The 15,669-nt window shown below is 36.4% G+C and overlaps 2 protein-coding genes across 2 annotated transcripts in view; one reads left to right on the top strand and one right to left on the bottom strand.

Annotated features, from left to right (window-relative positions):
• Window positions 1–5,275: 5,275 nt before the first annotated feature.
• Window positions 5,276–7,146, top strand: LOC121728335 (cytochrome b-c1 complex subunit 6, mitochondrial-like). Its single transcript, XM_042116493.1, has 3 exons — window positions 5,276–5,366; window positions 5,448–5,536; window positions 6,847–7,146. The coding sequence occupies exons 2-3, from the start codon at window positions 5,453–5,455 to the stop codon at window positions 7,018–7,020; spliced, it is 258 nt and encodes an 85-aa protein (XP_041972427.1). The 5' UTR covers window positions 5,276–5,366; window positions 5,448–5,452; the 3' UTR covers window positions 7,021–7,146.
• A 1,781-nt stretch (window positions 7,147–8,927) lies between these two features.
• LOC121728330 (rabankyrin-5) overlaps window positions 8,928–15,669 on the bottom strand; it is a 64,078-nt gene continuing 57,336 nt past the window's right edge. The window contains exons 12-21 of the mRNA XM_042116489.1: window positions 15,464–15,626; window positions 15,095–15,171; window positions 14,785–14,953; window positions 13,551–13,787; window positions 12,529–12,746; window positions 12,021–12,220; window positions 11,627–11,739; window positions 10,965–11,087; window positions 10,368–10,492; window positions 8,928–9,789 (exon numbers count right to left, since the gene is read on the bottom strand). Of these exons, the coding sequence (XP_041972423.1) occupies window positions 9,660–9,789; window positions 10,368–10,492; window positions 10,965–11,087; window positions 11,627–11,739; window positions 12,021–12,220; window positions 12,529–12,746; window positions 13,551–13,787; window positions 14,785–14,953; window positions 15,095–15,171; window positions 15,464–15,626 (1,555 nt within the window). The 3' untranslated portion in view covers window positions 8,928–9,659. The remainder of the gene's footprint in view (window positions 9,790–10,367; window positions 10,493–10,964; window positions 11,088–11,626; window positions 11,740–12,020; window positions 12,221–12,528; window positions 12,747–13,550; window positions 13,788–14,784; window positions 14,954–15,094; window positions 15,172–15,463; window positions 15,627–15,669) is intronic.

Raw genomic sequence — 15,669 nt, 5'->3', positions numbered from 1 at the left:
GTGAGTGGTGACACAAAATTCTTGGTCATTTGTATGGCGGTTCTTCAGGGGTCTCTAATGTTGTAGGTAGTATTTAAGTAAAATATGGTTATAGTCAATATAGTATTGTCGACAATTATAGAATATAAGTTATTATTATATTGTTTAACTGCATTGTTTATCTTAACAACTCTGGCGCATCTGATCGGTCACTCTTGGCTGAATGTAGGCAAAATCTCCTATGAAAATTGTTATGGCTCACATTTGTATTTAAACTAGCAAATAAAAATAGTTAAAACAGGCACATAAAACAAGGTATATAATTATAGGTACAATATAAGTAAATAAATAATGTAAAATAAATGTATTAAATGTCTCTCAATTATAAATGTAATAAGCAAAAGTTGTGATAAAAATGAAAAATGATGAAAATTTAGTTGTAAAGTAAAATGTAAAAATTAAAATGTCAAGAAAATGTTAGATATAAGTATTTATTGCAAAGTTGTTACAAGGATGGAAAAATTATGTATGTATAAAAGTAATAATGTCTCGTACAAAATGTAAATATGTAAGTGTAAATAAAAACATGTATAACTGTCAAAATACGAACATGTAATAAATACATAAATGTAGAAATTGTCCCTTATCATGTAAGGGGGAACAAGAATTAAAAAAAAAATGCTTGTATTATCAGATAGTCGAAAAAAAAGAAGTATGCGGTAGCGTTAAGCGTATAGTCTGTCAAGAAAGTAAAGAAATAAAAAAAAGTAGCAACATCATAGTGTCATCCCTTTCAAAACAATCTAAGAAAAAACCAGCCAAGTGCGAGTTGGACTCGTCCATGAAGGGTTCCGCAGCAGCAATAAGGTTTATTTTACGAAATTAAGAGGTTTTTGATTTATTTTCATATTTCAGTTGATTTAATGAAAGTAAAATTGAGTTTTATGACGTATAAAAAAACTACTTGCTAGATCTCGTTCGAAATAATTTTCGTTGGTAGTTTTTGTAGTATTGTACATTATATATTTTTTTTAGACTTATCATGCACCTACTTTAGAAGTTAGAGGGAGACACACACATTTTACCACTTTGGAAGAGTGTCTCTCGTAAAATATTCAGGTTAGAAAAAAATGATATTAGAAACCTCAATATGAAAGACGATTTGGAAGATCTATCCATATTCATTATATACCCCACACGCATAGGTTAGATGAAAAAAAAATTTTTTTGTTTCAGTTGTATCTATGGGGACCCCTAAAATTTTTAATATTTTTTCCATTTTTGTATCAAAATCTTAAAGCGGTTCACAGAATACATCTACTTACCAAGTTTCAATAGTATAGCTCTTATAGTTTCGGAGAAAAGTGGCTGTGACATACGGACGGACAGACAGACAGACAGACATGACAAATCTATAAGGGTTCCGTTTTTTGTCATTTGGCTACGGAACCCTACATTAATTAAAATAAAGGGAATGCCTCCGCTCACCGCTGCCGGCGTCGGTTGCCGAAATGGCTGCCGGCGCCGTTTTCCGAAGTTTGCCGAAATCACGCGATGTTTGCACCTGCACAAATTTAGCACCCCATCAAAGGATTTCTGAAATCAAAATGACCTTAATCGATAGGTCTACGTTAGGTCCGTATAGGTCCACCATAATTTTCGTTAGGTCCCCTATAGTTTTTTAATAAATATTTTTTTTAATTTTGCAAAAAATAATGGTATCTTAGCACCTCATCTCAACCGAAACTGATAAATTTTTATATTTTTGCATTCTTTATCGTTAGGTCTGTATAGGTCCACAATAATTTTTGTTAGGTCCCCTATAGTTTTTTAATAAATATTTTTTTAAATTTTATAATAAAAAAATAATTGCATCTTAGCATCTCATCTAAACCGAAACTGAATAATTTTTATATTTTTGCATTCTTTATCGTTAAGTCTGTATAGGTCCACAATAATTTTTGTTAGGTCGCCTATAGTTTTTTAATAAATATTTTTTTAAATTTTGCAAAAAAAAATTAACAGAATAATATGGTGCCAAGAAAAAAAACAATAGATTTATGTTGTTGAAAGTAGTCAAAAAGGTCATTTTTTCGAAAACATTTTCACTTTTTATTTACCTAAAGCGCTTATTCCACTTGTCCTATTTAGGAAGTCCTAGCTAGGATCCTAAATAATTTAGTCAAGTGGCATAACATTTGAAAGCAAGGATCCTTGCTAGGATCCTAAATCGGAAAAAAATGTGGCTCCCGAATGACTAAATCAGTGTTGCCAGATGGTTTCAACCTTTTATCTGTAGTGGGAACTGCTAAATCTGTATTAAAGTCAATTTATATTATGTTACAATAACATACTTTTAAATTCTAGTAAAACAAAATGTATAAAGTTTACTTTGCCCAATGTTAGGCAAGTCCAAACCAATGTAGTATTAAATGATGAGAAGATGAATTTGGTAGACAACACTGTATTCTTAGGTATTACACTTGATAGTAAATTACAGTGGGGTCCTCACATTGTTAATCTTGCAGGTAGGCTCAGTTCTGCAGCATATGCAGTCAGAAAAATTAGGGAAATTTCTGATGAAGATACGGCACGATTAGTATATTTTAGTTATTTTCATAGTAGGATGTCATATGAAATCCTTTTATGGGGAAACGCTGCCGACATTAATACAATATTTGTGCTGCAGAAGCGAGCCATACGTTCTATTTATAAAATGTCTGCTTTAGAATCTCTGAGAGATAAATTTAAAGAAATTGGTATTCTAACTGTTGCTTCTCAATACATTTTGGATAATGTAATATAATATGTTAGAAAAAATATAAGTAAATTTAAAGTTAAAAGTGACATTCACTCTAGGAATACTAGAAATAAGCACAAGCTAGATATGCCGGTGATCAGACTTAGTAAAGTCAGTAAATCTTTTAAAGGTCAATGTATACGCCTTTACAACAAAATCCCAGAAAACGTTCAAAATCTTTCCATTAATAAATTTAAAAAAGTAGTTAAAGAACGTTTGTGTGCCAAAGCCTATTATAAGGTCAATGATTTCATAAACGATGGCACACCTTGGGAGTAGGATGGCTTCTTGCAAGACTACTTCTTCATTATTATAGGACTTACAATTATGTATGTGGATATTGTATATAATATTTAATTACAAAATTGTAAACTTTATTTTAAAAGATTAATTTTTTTCTCACTTTTTTTGGTAAAAAAGTGGGCCCCTTGCGAGTTTCTTACGCCGGTTCTTCTCGCCGGGTTAGTTCCCGAACCGGTGGTAGGCATCATGTAGGACTTTCTGAAAACATTTATTTTAAATTTATTCAGAAATAAAACAATTTTTGATTTTGATTTTTTTTGATTCGTAGGTAATTTCTTAAGTCTGCTGGTTCCAAGTAGTTCAGAAAGCTCATAATTCCTAATTTTACGTGGAACAAAAATTCTTTCAACCATCTTTTTCGCCTTTCATTTATTTTTATTTTCATTGAGCCAACAGCTAAGCCTATGAGAAGACCAATTTTTTGTTGCTTTGTTAGAACTGGAGCCATTAAGAAGACGTCTGACCAAAATGACAACTGATTTAGTCACTAAATTAGCACAAGTGGAATAAGAAGCGAACTAATTAGTCTCCTATGTAGGATCTTAGCTAGGACTTCTAAATAGGACAAGTGGAATAAGCGCTAAAGCTGCGTGACTAAAAGGGCCCATTCACGGCAGGACTTTTCGGCCGGCAACACCGAGTGTGAACCAATCAGTGAGGCCCATTCAATGCAGGACTGCCGTGCAGTCCTGCCGTGGCCCGTGCATGGGCCCTTTATCGTACAAACATCACTGGGTTGCTAGATTAATTTACTTGGTGCGTTGAGCGCATGCGCCGCGAATAAAAATAATCAAATGAATAATATAAAAGCAAAACCATACTGACCTAACGATAAAGAATGCAAAAATATAAAAATTAATCAGTTTTGGTATAGATGAGATGCTAAGATGCAATATTTTTGGAAAATTAAAAAAAAATATTTATTAAAAAACTATATAATAGGCGACCTAACAAAAATTATTGTAGACCTATACAGACCTAACCAATGATATTCTATGTTACTAAGATATGGAATGCAAAAATATAAAAAAGAATCAGTTTCGGTTTAGATGTGATGCTAAGATGCAATTTTTTTTACAAAATTTTAAAAATTATTCATTAAAAAACTATAGGCTATAAAACTATAGGGGACCTAACAAAAATTATTGTGGACCTATACATACCTATCGATAAAGAATGCAAAAATATAAAAAATAATCAGTTTCGGTTTAGATGAGGTGCTATTTTTTACGTCCGTGGTGCTAAGATACCATTTTTTTTTTGCAAAATTTAAAAAACTATAGGGGACCTAACGAAAATTATGGTGGACCTATACGGACCTAACGTAGACCTATCGATTAAGGTCATTTTGATTTCAAAAATCCTTCGATGGGGTGCTAAATTTGTGCAGGTGATGTTTGCCGAATAGGCTGCTGGCGCCCATAGATAAAGTATTATAGTATAGATGTAATCTTAGCCCGTCATCACGTGTCTATTTTTTTTTAATGAAATAAGGGGGCAAACGAGCAAACGGGTCACCTGATGGAAAACAACTTCCGTCGCCCATGGACACTCGCAGCATCAGAAGAGCTGCAGGTGCGTTGCCGTCCTTTTAAGCGGTAATAGGGGAGGGTAGGGAAGGGAATAGGGGAGGGTACGGAAGGGAATAGGGGAGGGTACGGAAGGAAATAGGGGAGGGTAGGGAAAGGAAAAGGGTAGGGGATTGGGCCTCCGGTAAACTCACTCACTCAGCGAAACACAACGGAAGCGCTGTTTCACGCCGGTTTTCACTTTCACCGGTTCCCATTTTAAGTGTCAGCGCCAGCAGCCATTTTATATCTCGGCTGCCGGCAGTATACTTACCGCCGGTTCATGATAATATCATGAACCGGCGGTAAGTATACTGCCGGCAGCCGAGAATATACGTGTACTCCTTCTTACTGAGGTTTTCTACTAAGCCGGCGCCGGCTACCTACCAAAAATATTATTTTTGGTAGGTAGCTGGCGCCGGCTTAGTAGAAAACCTCAGTAATAAGGAGTACACATGAGTAGAGTTCGACAAGGCTGTTTATGAACGTGGCGAGAAAAGGAACTAACGCTTCTATCATACAAAAACGTCATTTTTGACAGTTCTACCAGCAGCCTTTGTTCACGTATAATTGACAACTGACATACAGTTTTTGACATATGACAATTCGATACTGGCAATTAAATACTAGTAATCTGTGGATACTGGTGATTTTTGCTTGCAAGTTGCACCTTGATTTTCTCGATTTATTGTTACGTCATAGGCTAGAGAAAATTGGTAATATTTTAAAGATCATTTTTCTCACAATTAATTGTAGTTTTGTGACCAAATAAATTGAGCTTTCGATATCTTTTTTAGGCAAAATGTCCGAAAAAAACATAATTCCCGTGGTCAAAGCTGATGAGGAGGAAGAGGAGGAATTAGTTGACCCTCAACAGGAGTTAAGAGTAAGTTTTAATAACTTGAATATATATAATAGATAAGTCATTATTATATTATGTTATTATTCATACTCAATTCCAAAATCAGTAAGTAGGGCTGTAGTTTCATGTCTATCTTTCTAACATAACCTATGTTTATTGTAAATCAAGATAAAGTTTTAAAATATTGTTTTATTTTATAAGTTCTACAACTTCTACAAGTATCTCACGACACGAACGGATTACTTGTTATAATTTATTTGTGCATAAAAACTAAGTACATGAATGACCAAGCTTTGCTCGGTATAGCAAATTCTCATTGACTTCGTGTTACTTAACAACGCCATCTGCTGGAATAACTTTAGTTGTTGTGGTATCGTTAAAGCAATTAGTTGTTCGCAAAATAGTATTATTATTCGCCAATAGATGTCAGAAAGAGTCATATTTTTCAGTTTATCGATTATTTATCGATAAAACATGAATAAAATGACATTTTTTTAAATCGATTCCTAGCTAGATCGATTTATCGCCCCCAAAACCCCCTGTATACATGAAAATCGTTGGAGCTGATTCCGAGATTCCAATTATAAATATATATGTATCAGCGTTGCCAGATTTTTTTTGTGCCAAGTCGGGACTTTGGAACTTTTTGAGTGAAAAAGCGGGATTCTTCAGTCAAAAGCGGGACAAAGTAAAAAAGGTATAAAATCAAAAGTTCATTGAATGTTTATATTTTTATTTGCATTAAAATAACGTTTACGTGAAAATAGATAGCTAAAGTAGCCAAAGAAAATCCACCCCTCTACATGCCTCTACATCCCACACTCATCTTCATTACGCAACTTTTTTTCTCAGTCCGATTCCGAATCCGAACTACAAGTCCGATTTAAGTGATTCTTTTTTTGTTGTACTAGGTATTGTTCAACTTAGGGAATACTGCAAGTTTCATCAAAATCGGTTCTATGCAATTGTCAGACCAACGTTATTTGGTTGGATATGTCAATTCAATGTTAAGCTGTCAGCTGGGTTTGACGTAACGCAACCAAACTACTTAGGTCCCCGATTTGCAAAGGAATCAACTTCTCTGATAGTACAACTTGAAGTAGGTTTTATATTTTTAAAATACTAATAATGAACATTGTTGTAACATCAACGTGACGATTTTTACTGATAGGATTAAGGGCCCCATCAATTTGCCACGGGCCCCGGATGTTATAGTTACGCCACTGTCCGCGCCATAAACAAGTAAAAGTTGCGGGCGTAATTTATATAATATAATATATCTCTCCCAAAAATTACAAGTATATAATATAATACATCTCTCCCAAAATTTACAGGACTCCTGCTCCCAAAAACCAGAACTGCAATCCTTGTGGGGCAAATACACTGAATGCAATGACCGTGTCAACTCTCGCTCCAACACTGCTGAAACATGCGAGGAGGAACTTATTGACTATGTACACGTCCTTGACAAGTGTGTCAACAAAGACCTCTTCAGCAGGCTAAAGTAAAGCTGTTCCCTTTATACATTATTTGTTCCGTAAGTGAGGTTTGTTAGTAGAAATCAATAGCCAAGTAATTATTATAATTTATAATGTGATTTTGTTGAGATGTATGTAAATAAATATTAAAAAACACATTAGCTTTTTAATTAACTTAAGAATGCACCTGACCCTAACTTGACTCTACATACTTAAGAGGATACACCAGGGGCGAGAGAAATTGAAAATAGGTATTTGAAAATGTATTGCTGTCTCAACATTCACCAATCTCAAGTCTCCCACCGCAGAGCGCGATAGAGACAACACGACAAAAGATATAAGAACAGAAAATCTTCGATTCGTTGTCTGTCTGTTGTTGTCCAAAACTTAACCGATTTAAGTAATTTTTTCATTAAGAATTAAAGCAAGGCTTGAGCTCTGTGTTCCTATGTTTTATTTTTTTTGTATATTCTAGCCAGTTTTGTTTTCTGGGTGTTTGAACACACAGGAAAATCTGGCCATTTTTTGGGTTTTTGGACGTTCTTATCTTTTTTAATAATTAAATTATGAAAAAAAAGAAAACATAGGGACATGCTAATTAGTGGCCATAGATATTCAGGAAAAAAATCATAACTCTACCGGCATTGTCCAGGGAGGAAACAGGGGACAGCGTTTGTATGGAAAAACGGCGGTGTGGAATCCTCTTAAAGCTAGATCTCAAAATTGCCCCGTGTATTATTTTCCTCTATGCCGTAAGGTCTAGATAACTGATTTTATTAAACAAGTAACTTCAGTTCATGACGATTAAATGCTCAAGACGAAAACACGATTACTGAAAAAATGCTCCCGTTTATTTTTTACAAAAAACCTTGTTTTAGACAGATTTTTGCTTGGATCTTCGAAGTTTGCAAAAATCAAAATACTTTTTTCATAATCATAGTTCGTCTTAAATTCAAGTAAAACTAACTTGGCGATGAATCCGCGTCGTCTTTTTTTCACCTGGCATATGAAAGACGGGCGTGAGTGTGAAGAGAGGACGATGTTTGATTTTTTGAAGTCGTAACTTAATAAATAAATTAAAAAGATTTATTTTTGAATAGGTTAGCCACTCTTTCTGGAAAGTCTATACCTACTACTGGTTCGGAAACTTACCCAGTGATAAGAACCGGTCAGAAACCTGAAACTTTGTAGCCAAAGAGTAAAGAATTGATCTATTAATACTAGTAAAAATAATGTTAATATATAAATAATTCTATTGTAGAAGTAGCCTTTGCTCGCAGCTTTGCAGCAGCAAGTTGTCGAATTTTTAACAAGATGTTGCAGTCTAAAATGAATTATTAATATTTGTAGACACCTAATAATAAATATAATAATTATTCTCTGTCACCACCTGGCACCTTTACAGTAAGGCCGGGCGCGCACTAGCAGCCAGACTGCGCCAAAGACCACGCGCACCTGGCCGCGACGCGACGCGGCCAGCGGCCACACCACACATTCAATGGCCGCCGCAACCTGGCCGCTAGTGTTCTATTGGGCTAAGTATTAACATTTTTAGCTTTTTTAAGGCCAAAAGGAAAAGAAACAATTTTGTACATAAAATTTTATTTCATATAATAAAAATTTGGAATGAAACAATCATAAGTAGCATACAAGTTCAGAAATAATAAATGGCACTTTGAAACTTAAGCATTATAACTAATTGTGTTGCACCATTCAAATAGATTATTTGGAATGTCATCTGCTTGATGAATATTTTATTGCTATATTATTTATAATAATTGAAAAGCGTAAATTAATTACACCTAAAAACTCGGCGGTACTCCACTATGCGCCTTGGGCGGGCCGCGGGATCGCGTGAGCCTACACCACGACTCCGCCGGAAATTAATTACACCTAAGTAAAATTACAATAGAAAAATATAATTGAATTCAGACATAATTTTTCATTCAATAAAGTAGATATTATAATATATTTTATAACAATCAATATATTACTTAACTTAAAAAATTGGATTTAAAGCTTTAATTGTCAAAATAAAATATAAAAGCACTATTTTGCTTTGGTTTATATACCTTTAAGATATCCTAAAATTGTTTAAATTTCAATTGAAAACTTCTGTGGCTATTCAATACATTTTACAGGAGATCAAGAGTATCAAGCGACAATATAGGATATCTTTTAAAAGAAAATATAATACTAGTAATCACTAGAACGCACAACTAAAATGTGGTGGGTGTAGGGGTGTCGCAAACTAGGCACTGACAAAATGTAACAAATTCCTTAGATTGTGAAAATGCAAAAATTTCTTATTTATTACAACAGCACAGTACTCTACGCATAAGAGTTTTAACTTTTATCATAAGGCTAATGGCCAATGCTGAATGCATAAAACACATAATATAAAAGGTTTATTGCAAACTTAACTCTACCCTAATTTTAATATCATGTGGATAGTGGATTGCTCAGTACTATAATAATTGTCGGACTGTAACAATCATATTGTAACAAACATTTCGTATAGTGTATAAATATTACTATCCTGACAGAATATCCATGGACCTGGCTGGTGCACGAGAACATCACATGGCGTCACAAAACCAAGTCCTCAGATATCGCGTCTGTGTATAAAACTTTACAAAAGCCGTACCTACGAGTAATCGTTACATTAACTAACTGGCACCGACTTGTAGCACATTGAAACATATCTCGCACACCCGCTGCGGCTTGTTCATGCCGAACTTCAGTATGGGGATGTCTTGACTGGAGCATTTGTTGCACAACATACGCCCGCAGTGTCGACTGTAATTCAAACCATTTCAAAGTTAATTGAAGGAACATACAAAGAAAACAATGGGAAATAGACTAGCAGGGCTTGCCAATTTTTTCTTTCTAGTACTTATATCTATATATCTATATATAAATGGATTTTCAAATGTGTTAGTCGCGCTAAAACTCGAAAACGGCTGGACGGATTGGGCTGATTTTAGTCTTACAATATTCGTAGAAGTCCAGGGAAGGTTTTAAAGTGACACGAAGTTCACCGGGACAGCTAGTTATTTATAAGTTGGATAATTGGAAAGTCACATCAATAGTTATTATAAGACACAATTGAATCAATCAAAAGATTATCGCAAGTTAAAAACTATAACTCGATGGGGATACATCCCCATCGAGTTATAGTTTTTGTGCAATCTGTGACATCTTATGATCTTAACATTATGCTAACAATTAATAAATAATAACTCTAAAATCGGACCAGTCGTTAGCGATAAACAAACATAAGACTATCAAAATCCTTCTTTAGAGTCGGGTACGTCGGGTGAAAAATAAAGGAACGAATAAATAGCAAAGCTAAACTATAACTGAAGAATGTTTACCAGTGATGTTTGCGCATGGTGAGCGTGAACTTGGTGGCGCACTCCTGACACAGGTCGGACTCCGCCCACGGCGCCTCCGCCGCCAGAGCGTCCAGTAATCGGTGTAGGAGCTGCTTCGTCGCCACCTAATCGCATTAAGGTGAAGTATATAACTACTGGTGCCGTATTAATAATGCGAATAGCAAATAGTGCCTGACTAATGTATCCTGGGCTTGTACCACGAAATGGTTTTGAGACTCAAACAATCGTACGAGAATGCCGCGTCCTACTCTAACAAACGTGAAATGACGTTGTTAGAGCAGGACGCAGGATTCTCGTCCGATTGTTTGAGTATCAAAACGGTTTCTTAGTAGGCCTACTGACTTCATAATCGTTGAACTAATTTTGATTGGTATGGGAATAAGTATCGGGAAAAAATCATATGGTAGCTTTTACTGCCGCTAAATATAATATTATGGTAACCATAGTATATATATGTGGGACATACTCATTGCATTACAAAAAATATTCCGGGCAACATATAGTAGATAATTAGTTCTGGTTTTGAAATATGATAAAATATACTAAGTATACAATTATAATGTAACAGAATATAACCTGGTAATTGAATATATTGATGCCGTCCTTGTTCTCGTGCGCGAGGCACGCGCCGGCGCGCACCAGCACGCGGCACAGCGCGCCCTGACCGTTCATGTACGCCAGCAGCAGCGGCGTGTTGCCCTAAGGAAATATTTCATTTATTTTTAGGGTTCAGTACCCAAAGGGTAAAAACGGGACCCTATTACTGAGACTTCGATGTCTGTCTGACTGCTAGAGAGTTGAAATTTTCACAGATTATGTATTTCTGTTGCCGTTTAAATAATTAAATTTAATAATTAAGGGGGCTCTCATACAACAAACTTGATTTTTTTGGCATTTTTTGCTTAATATCAAAAATATATGTAGGCACTTGAAATATTCACAAAATACCTTATTAGGGCTATACTATTGTATGAGGACTTTAATAATTAATAATAAAATAAATATTATTTAAGGGGGTCTTCCATACAAAAATTACAATTTTTTGTTTATTTTTGCTCTTAAATGGCGTACCATTTAAGAGCAAAACTAAATAAACAAAAAAAGGTTCCGTAGAACCTTTCGTGCGCGAGTCCGACTCGCACTTGGCCGATTTTTTTTGAAATATTTAATTTAGTTGTCTGCGGACGTGGCAACGTGTAAAAAAGGGCGTTAAAAACTAAAAGCAATTAATTATTTACCTGGAGATCGGTTTTGTTAATAGGATAGTTCGGCATAAACTCTAAGAAGATTTCACAAATCGTCGCTGAATTGTCCTTTTTATACCAACACAGCTCGTGAAGTGGATTACGACCTGAAAAAAACGCACAGTATATTATTATTGTAAGCAAGCAAGACAATTGTAAGTAAGTCTCTAACTTAGTGTCTACAGTCTACACTCTGCATATAAATATCCTACGTTGGACACTGTCATAATATGGCAGCTGTAAAGTCACTTTTGAGGTTGTTAGTAACAGCATCAATGTCGGAATCAGCAAAAACTTGTCTCCTGCCGCGTTTGCCACACTCCTCACCGCTGCCGATTAGCGTCAACATAATTCTCTACGTTGGATGTTGTCTATGGCAACGACATACCTTTGAGGTTATTTGCAGCGGCGTCAATGTCGGAGTCAGCAAGCAGCGCGCGCGTGGCCTGCGCGTGTCCGTTTCGCGCGCTCACGTGCAGCGCGTTGTCGCCGGCTGCGTCCACCGCACCGCACTCCGCGCCGCTGCTCAGTAACGCCGACACGATCGCCGCGTGGCCACCGCCCGCCGCTACGTGCAGGGCTGTGCGTCTATTAAAATTGAAATTGGAACTAATGAATGTGAAACCTAATTTTTTTTACTGCACTATATATTAATAAGTTTTAATCCATAGCATTATTGTTTCCCGTCGAGATATTAAAAAAAATCATCAATCAATATAAATAGAATATATCTATCGTCGAGGTCTAATAATAATCATTTTAAAAAGCGTAAACATTGTAAAATGAAATGAAAACTCAATTATTTTTCATACATTTCGAAATTCAAATTCAAGATTTACTATACTGTCGACTCAAACGCACGAAGACTCAATTTTCATAAAAACTCTATTACTAACTTATACGCGTCTCTATCGTTGGGCCGCGCGCCGGCGAGCAGCAAGCTGCGCAACAGCAGCTCGTTGCCGCCCGCTGCCGCCAGGTGCAGCGGCGGCGCCAGCGTCGCGTCCTGCACGCGCGAGTTGACGTCCACCTCCACAGACAACAGGAACATCACACTCTCCACGTCGTTCGTCTGTATCGCCACGTGCAGGAAGTTGCGGCCCTTTTTGTCCACCTAAAGAATAAAAAATTTAACTTATTTTAAACGAACATGCAGTTCTGCTTTATGGACATACTTGATACTATAGTTTGTGCGTTTTATGATGATATGCGTGACACATTATAATTGACAATAGTAGGGAAGTTACCTAACAAAAATTAATCGATAGTTTAAAAATATCGAATCACTTCGTAAAGGAATTGCAATCGAAATTATCGATTTCGTACTGACATTACAGTGGTGCCGGCGATTTAAGATGGCCGCCCTTTTTTATCGATTTGATTTCAACAGGGTCAATCTCTATTGACATAAGTTCCGTTTCATGCATCTGAGATTTTTCAAATGTTTTCGTAACAATAATTTTATATTCCTATTTCACAGTTAATATTTATAATTGTATATTAATAAGTTAGCATTTAGCAACTTTTCATTTTTATTCATTTACAATTATAGGAAACATTTGTTTCGAAGATGGAATATAATTTATTATATTTTGATTATTTTTTTGTTTTCTTGTAAAAAATACCCGTAGCAAGGAACATGAAAACTGTCACCCATATCATCTTAAAACGCACAAACTATAATTGAGATTTCGAGCGACATTAAATTTCGCAAGTTTAAGTTGCCCTATCGACCCGTAGTATATTCCCACTGTTGTAATAATTAATTACAATTAATCAAACTTCTACTTCTCTTTCTCTACAAAACCATTTCTCTTCTTTGTTTCATCCTGAGGTAGTAACGAACACAAGTTTTCAGGATTTATTAATAATGTATGGATAACCCATTTAATTTTCTTTTCAATCCGTTATCACTTACCTGTTCAGCAGCCGATGGATTTCTTTCAAGTATGGCTTGGGCCGCCTTGTTGTTTCTCGCAGTGAGGGCGGCCGCAAATGGAGACACGCCCTTATTATCTCTCGCGGATAAGTCGATGCCGGGCTGCGACAGCAGCAGCGAGATGATGCCCGCGTGCTGGTTCTCTATTGCAATGTGTAGCGGTGTCTTGCCTTCTGCATCTTTCGAGTTTATGTTGGCTCCGTGTTCTAGTAATGTCTGAAAAAGGGGCGTTTGCAGATTTGTCAGAAATAAACGCGCCGCATTGTGTGTTCGTTGCTGAAAAATCTGCGATCAGCTTAACAGGTCGGCGTACGAGTGAAACAGTAGTCTTTTAGTTACTTAAGGCCCTGTGGTTGTTGCAACTACGTAAAATGGTTTTTTATAAAACACGTTTTTAGGAAAGGAAATGTCATTATTTAAGTATAAAATAAGTATCGTTTTAAAATTGAGTAAATTTTCTATTATCAAGGCATGCGGTGAGCGAGTAATAGCCACTGTACAAGATTTGAATGAACCAACCTGCTTATTTTACTACTACTGGGCCTTAAGTTCTACTAGCTATTTGACCGAGCTTAGCTCGGTATTCGATAAAACACGAATAAAATTACATTTTCTAAAAATTATTCCTAGCTAGATCGATTTATCACCCCCAAAATTCCCTATGTACTAAATTTCATGAAAATCGTTGGAGCCGATTCCGAGATTCCAATTATATAATTATACTGTACTAGAGATCGCCCAATGGTCGAAATTCGACCGTTTCAACGACATTAGGACTACTACCTATATTTGACTCAGCTGATCTCAGACTGGCCGCGTAAGCATTGTCTTATAGCATCTAAGATTCAATAAAAAAAACTATACTTAATCCATTTTTAATTTGTCAGCTTGTCAAAAGACTTCAACCATAAATAACACGCATGTATATTGTATAGGCTTGTCACTCAAAAATCTGTCATTTTTCCTAGTGTGTGTGTTGTGGTGTGTGTAATGTTTTATTTGAAAAAAAAAAATGTATGATAAAAACATAATTTCAAAATAATATTAGCTCGATGCACTCCTTCACCATATAAACTATAACTGTGCAAAATTTCATTCACCTACGTTTCCCCATTTTTCGTTAAAAGGGATACAGTTTTTGGCCTACGTATTAATATATATATTACACACGTGTTTTACAGTCAACATCGCGACGTTGTCTACTGTCTAATACCTGTATGACGTCTGTCAGGCCCCAGGTGCAGCACAGATGCAGCGGCGTGTGTTTATCGGCGCACACGTCCGCGCCCGCACCGTCTGCCCCGGCGCGCCGCACGCACTCCACGTCACACCCTGACCGGATTAAGAACGTCGCTAGCGACTCTTTGTTCTCGTCTATAGCCCTGAAATATATTTACTGATAAAGCCTGGATATTACAGATTTTAAGTTTTGAAAAAAAAAAATTAATATGAGTTAACCTTTTTAAATTATCAGTTATGTTGAAATAAAAGAAATAAAAATAAAATTATAACGCACTACATACTTGTGCAATAGAGTCTGTACGCATCCGTCTGGTCCGGGCCCCCAACAATCTGCATCTGCGCCGTTGCGGACTAAAATCTGAATGCAATAATGATCGTCAGTATTTATTAGTTTCTGTATCGCTTCGTACTTTGAGATATTGTAATTTGGGGCTGTTGTCGTAAAATAAAAACTAAGGACCTTATCACATTAACGGTTTGCTGTCACTGGACCACAGCGAATACGCGGCAGATTCATTCGCGGCGCTCCCTAGATCACAGATTACTAAATAGTTACCCTAGATGTTACCCGCAAACCGCTAGTGTGAAAAAGCCCAAAGGCTGTATGAACACCGATGCAGAACAATGGAACGAGATGCATATATACGTACGCTGGCCACCTCCTCCTGGCCGGAGTCTAGCGCCGCCCACAGCGGGGGCACGCCGTTGGCGTCGAGGCGGCCCATGTCGACGCCGCGCACGCACAGCGCCTCCACCGCCAGGCCCAGTCGACAGTGGATAGCTAACTGCAGCGCCGTCTCGCCCGCCTCCGTGCTGTATTTTAGCAAGGCCATGTATTAAAATATAGATATAATAT

This window comes from Aricia agestis, chromosome 6 (assembly GCF_905147365.1).
Source record: "Aricia agestis chromosome 6, ilAriAges1.1, whole genome shotgun sequence".
NCBI lineage: Eukaryota > Metazoa > Arthropoda > Insecta > Lepidoptera > Lycaenidae > Aricia > Aricia agestis.
Note: the sequence above shows the minus strand (reverse complement) of the source record. Positions and strands in the feature narration are given on the sequence as shown.

Bases quoted from the DNA above. Each gene is read 5' to 3' on its own strand.
- LOC121728335 (XM_042116493.1), top strand. From the start codon at position 5,453: ATGTCCGAAAAAAACATAATTCCCGTGGTCAAAGCTGATGAGGAGGAA. The intron at 5,537-6,846 runs GTAAGTTTTAAT...CAAAATTTACAG, and splicing joins ACCCTCAACAGGAGTTAAGA to GACTCCTGCTCCCAAAAACC.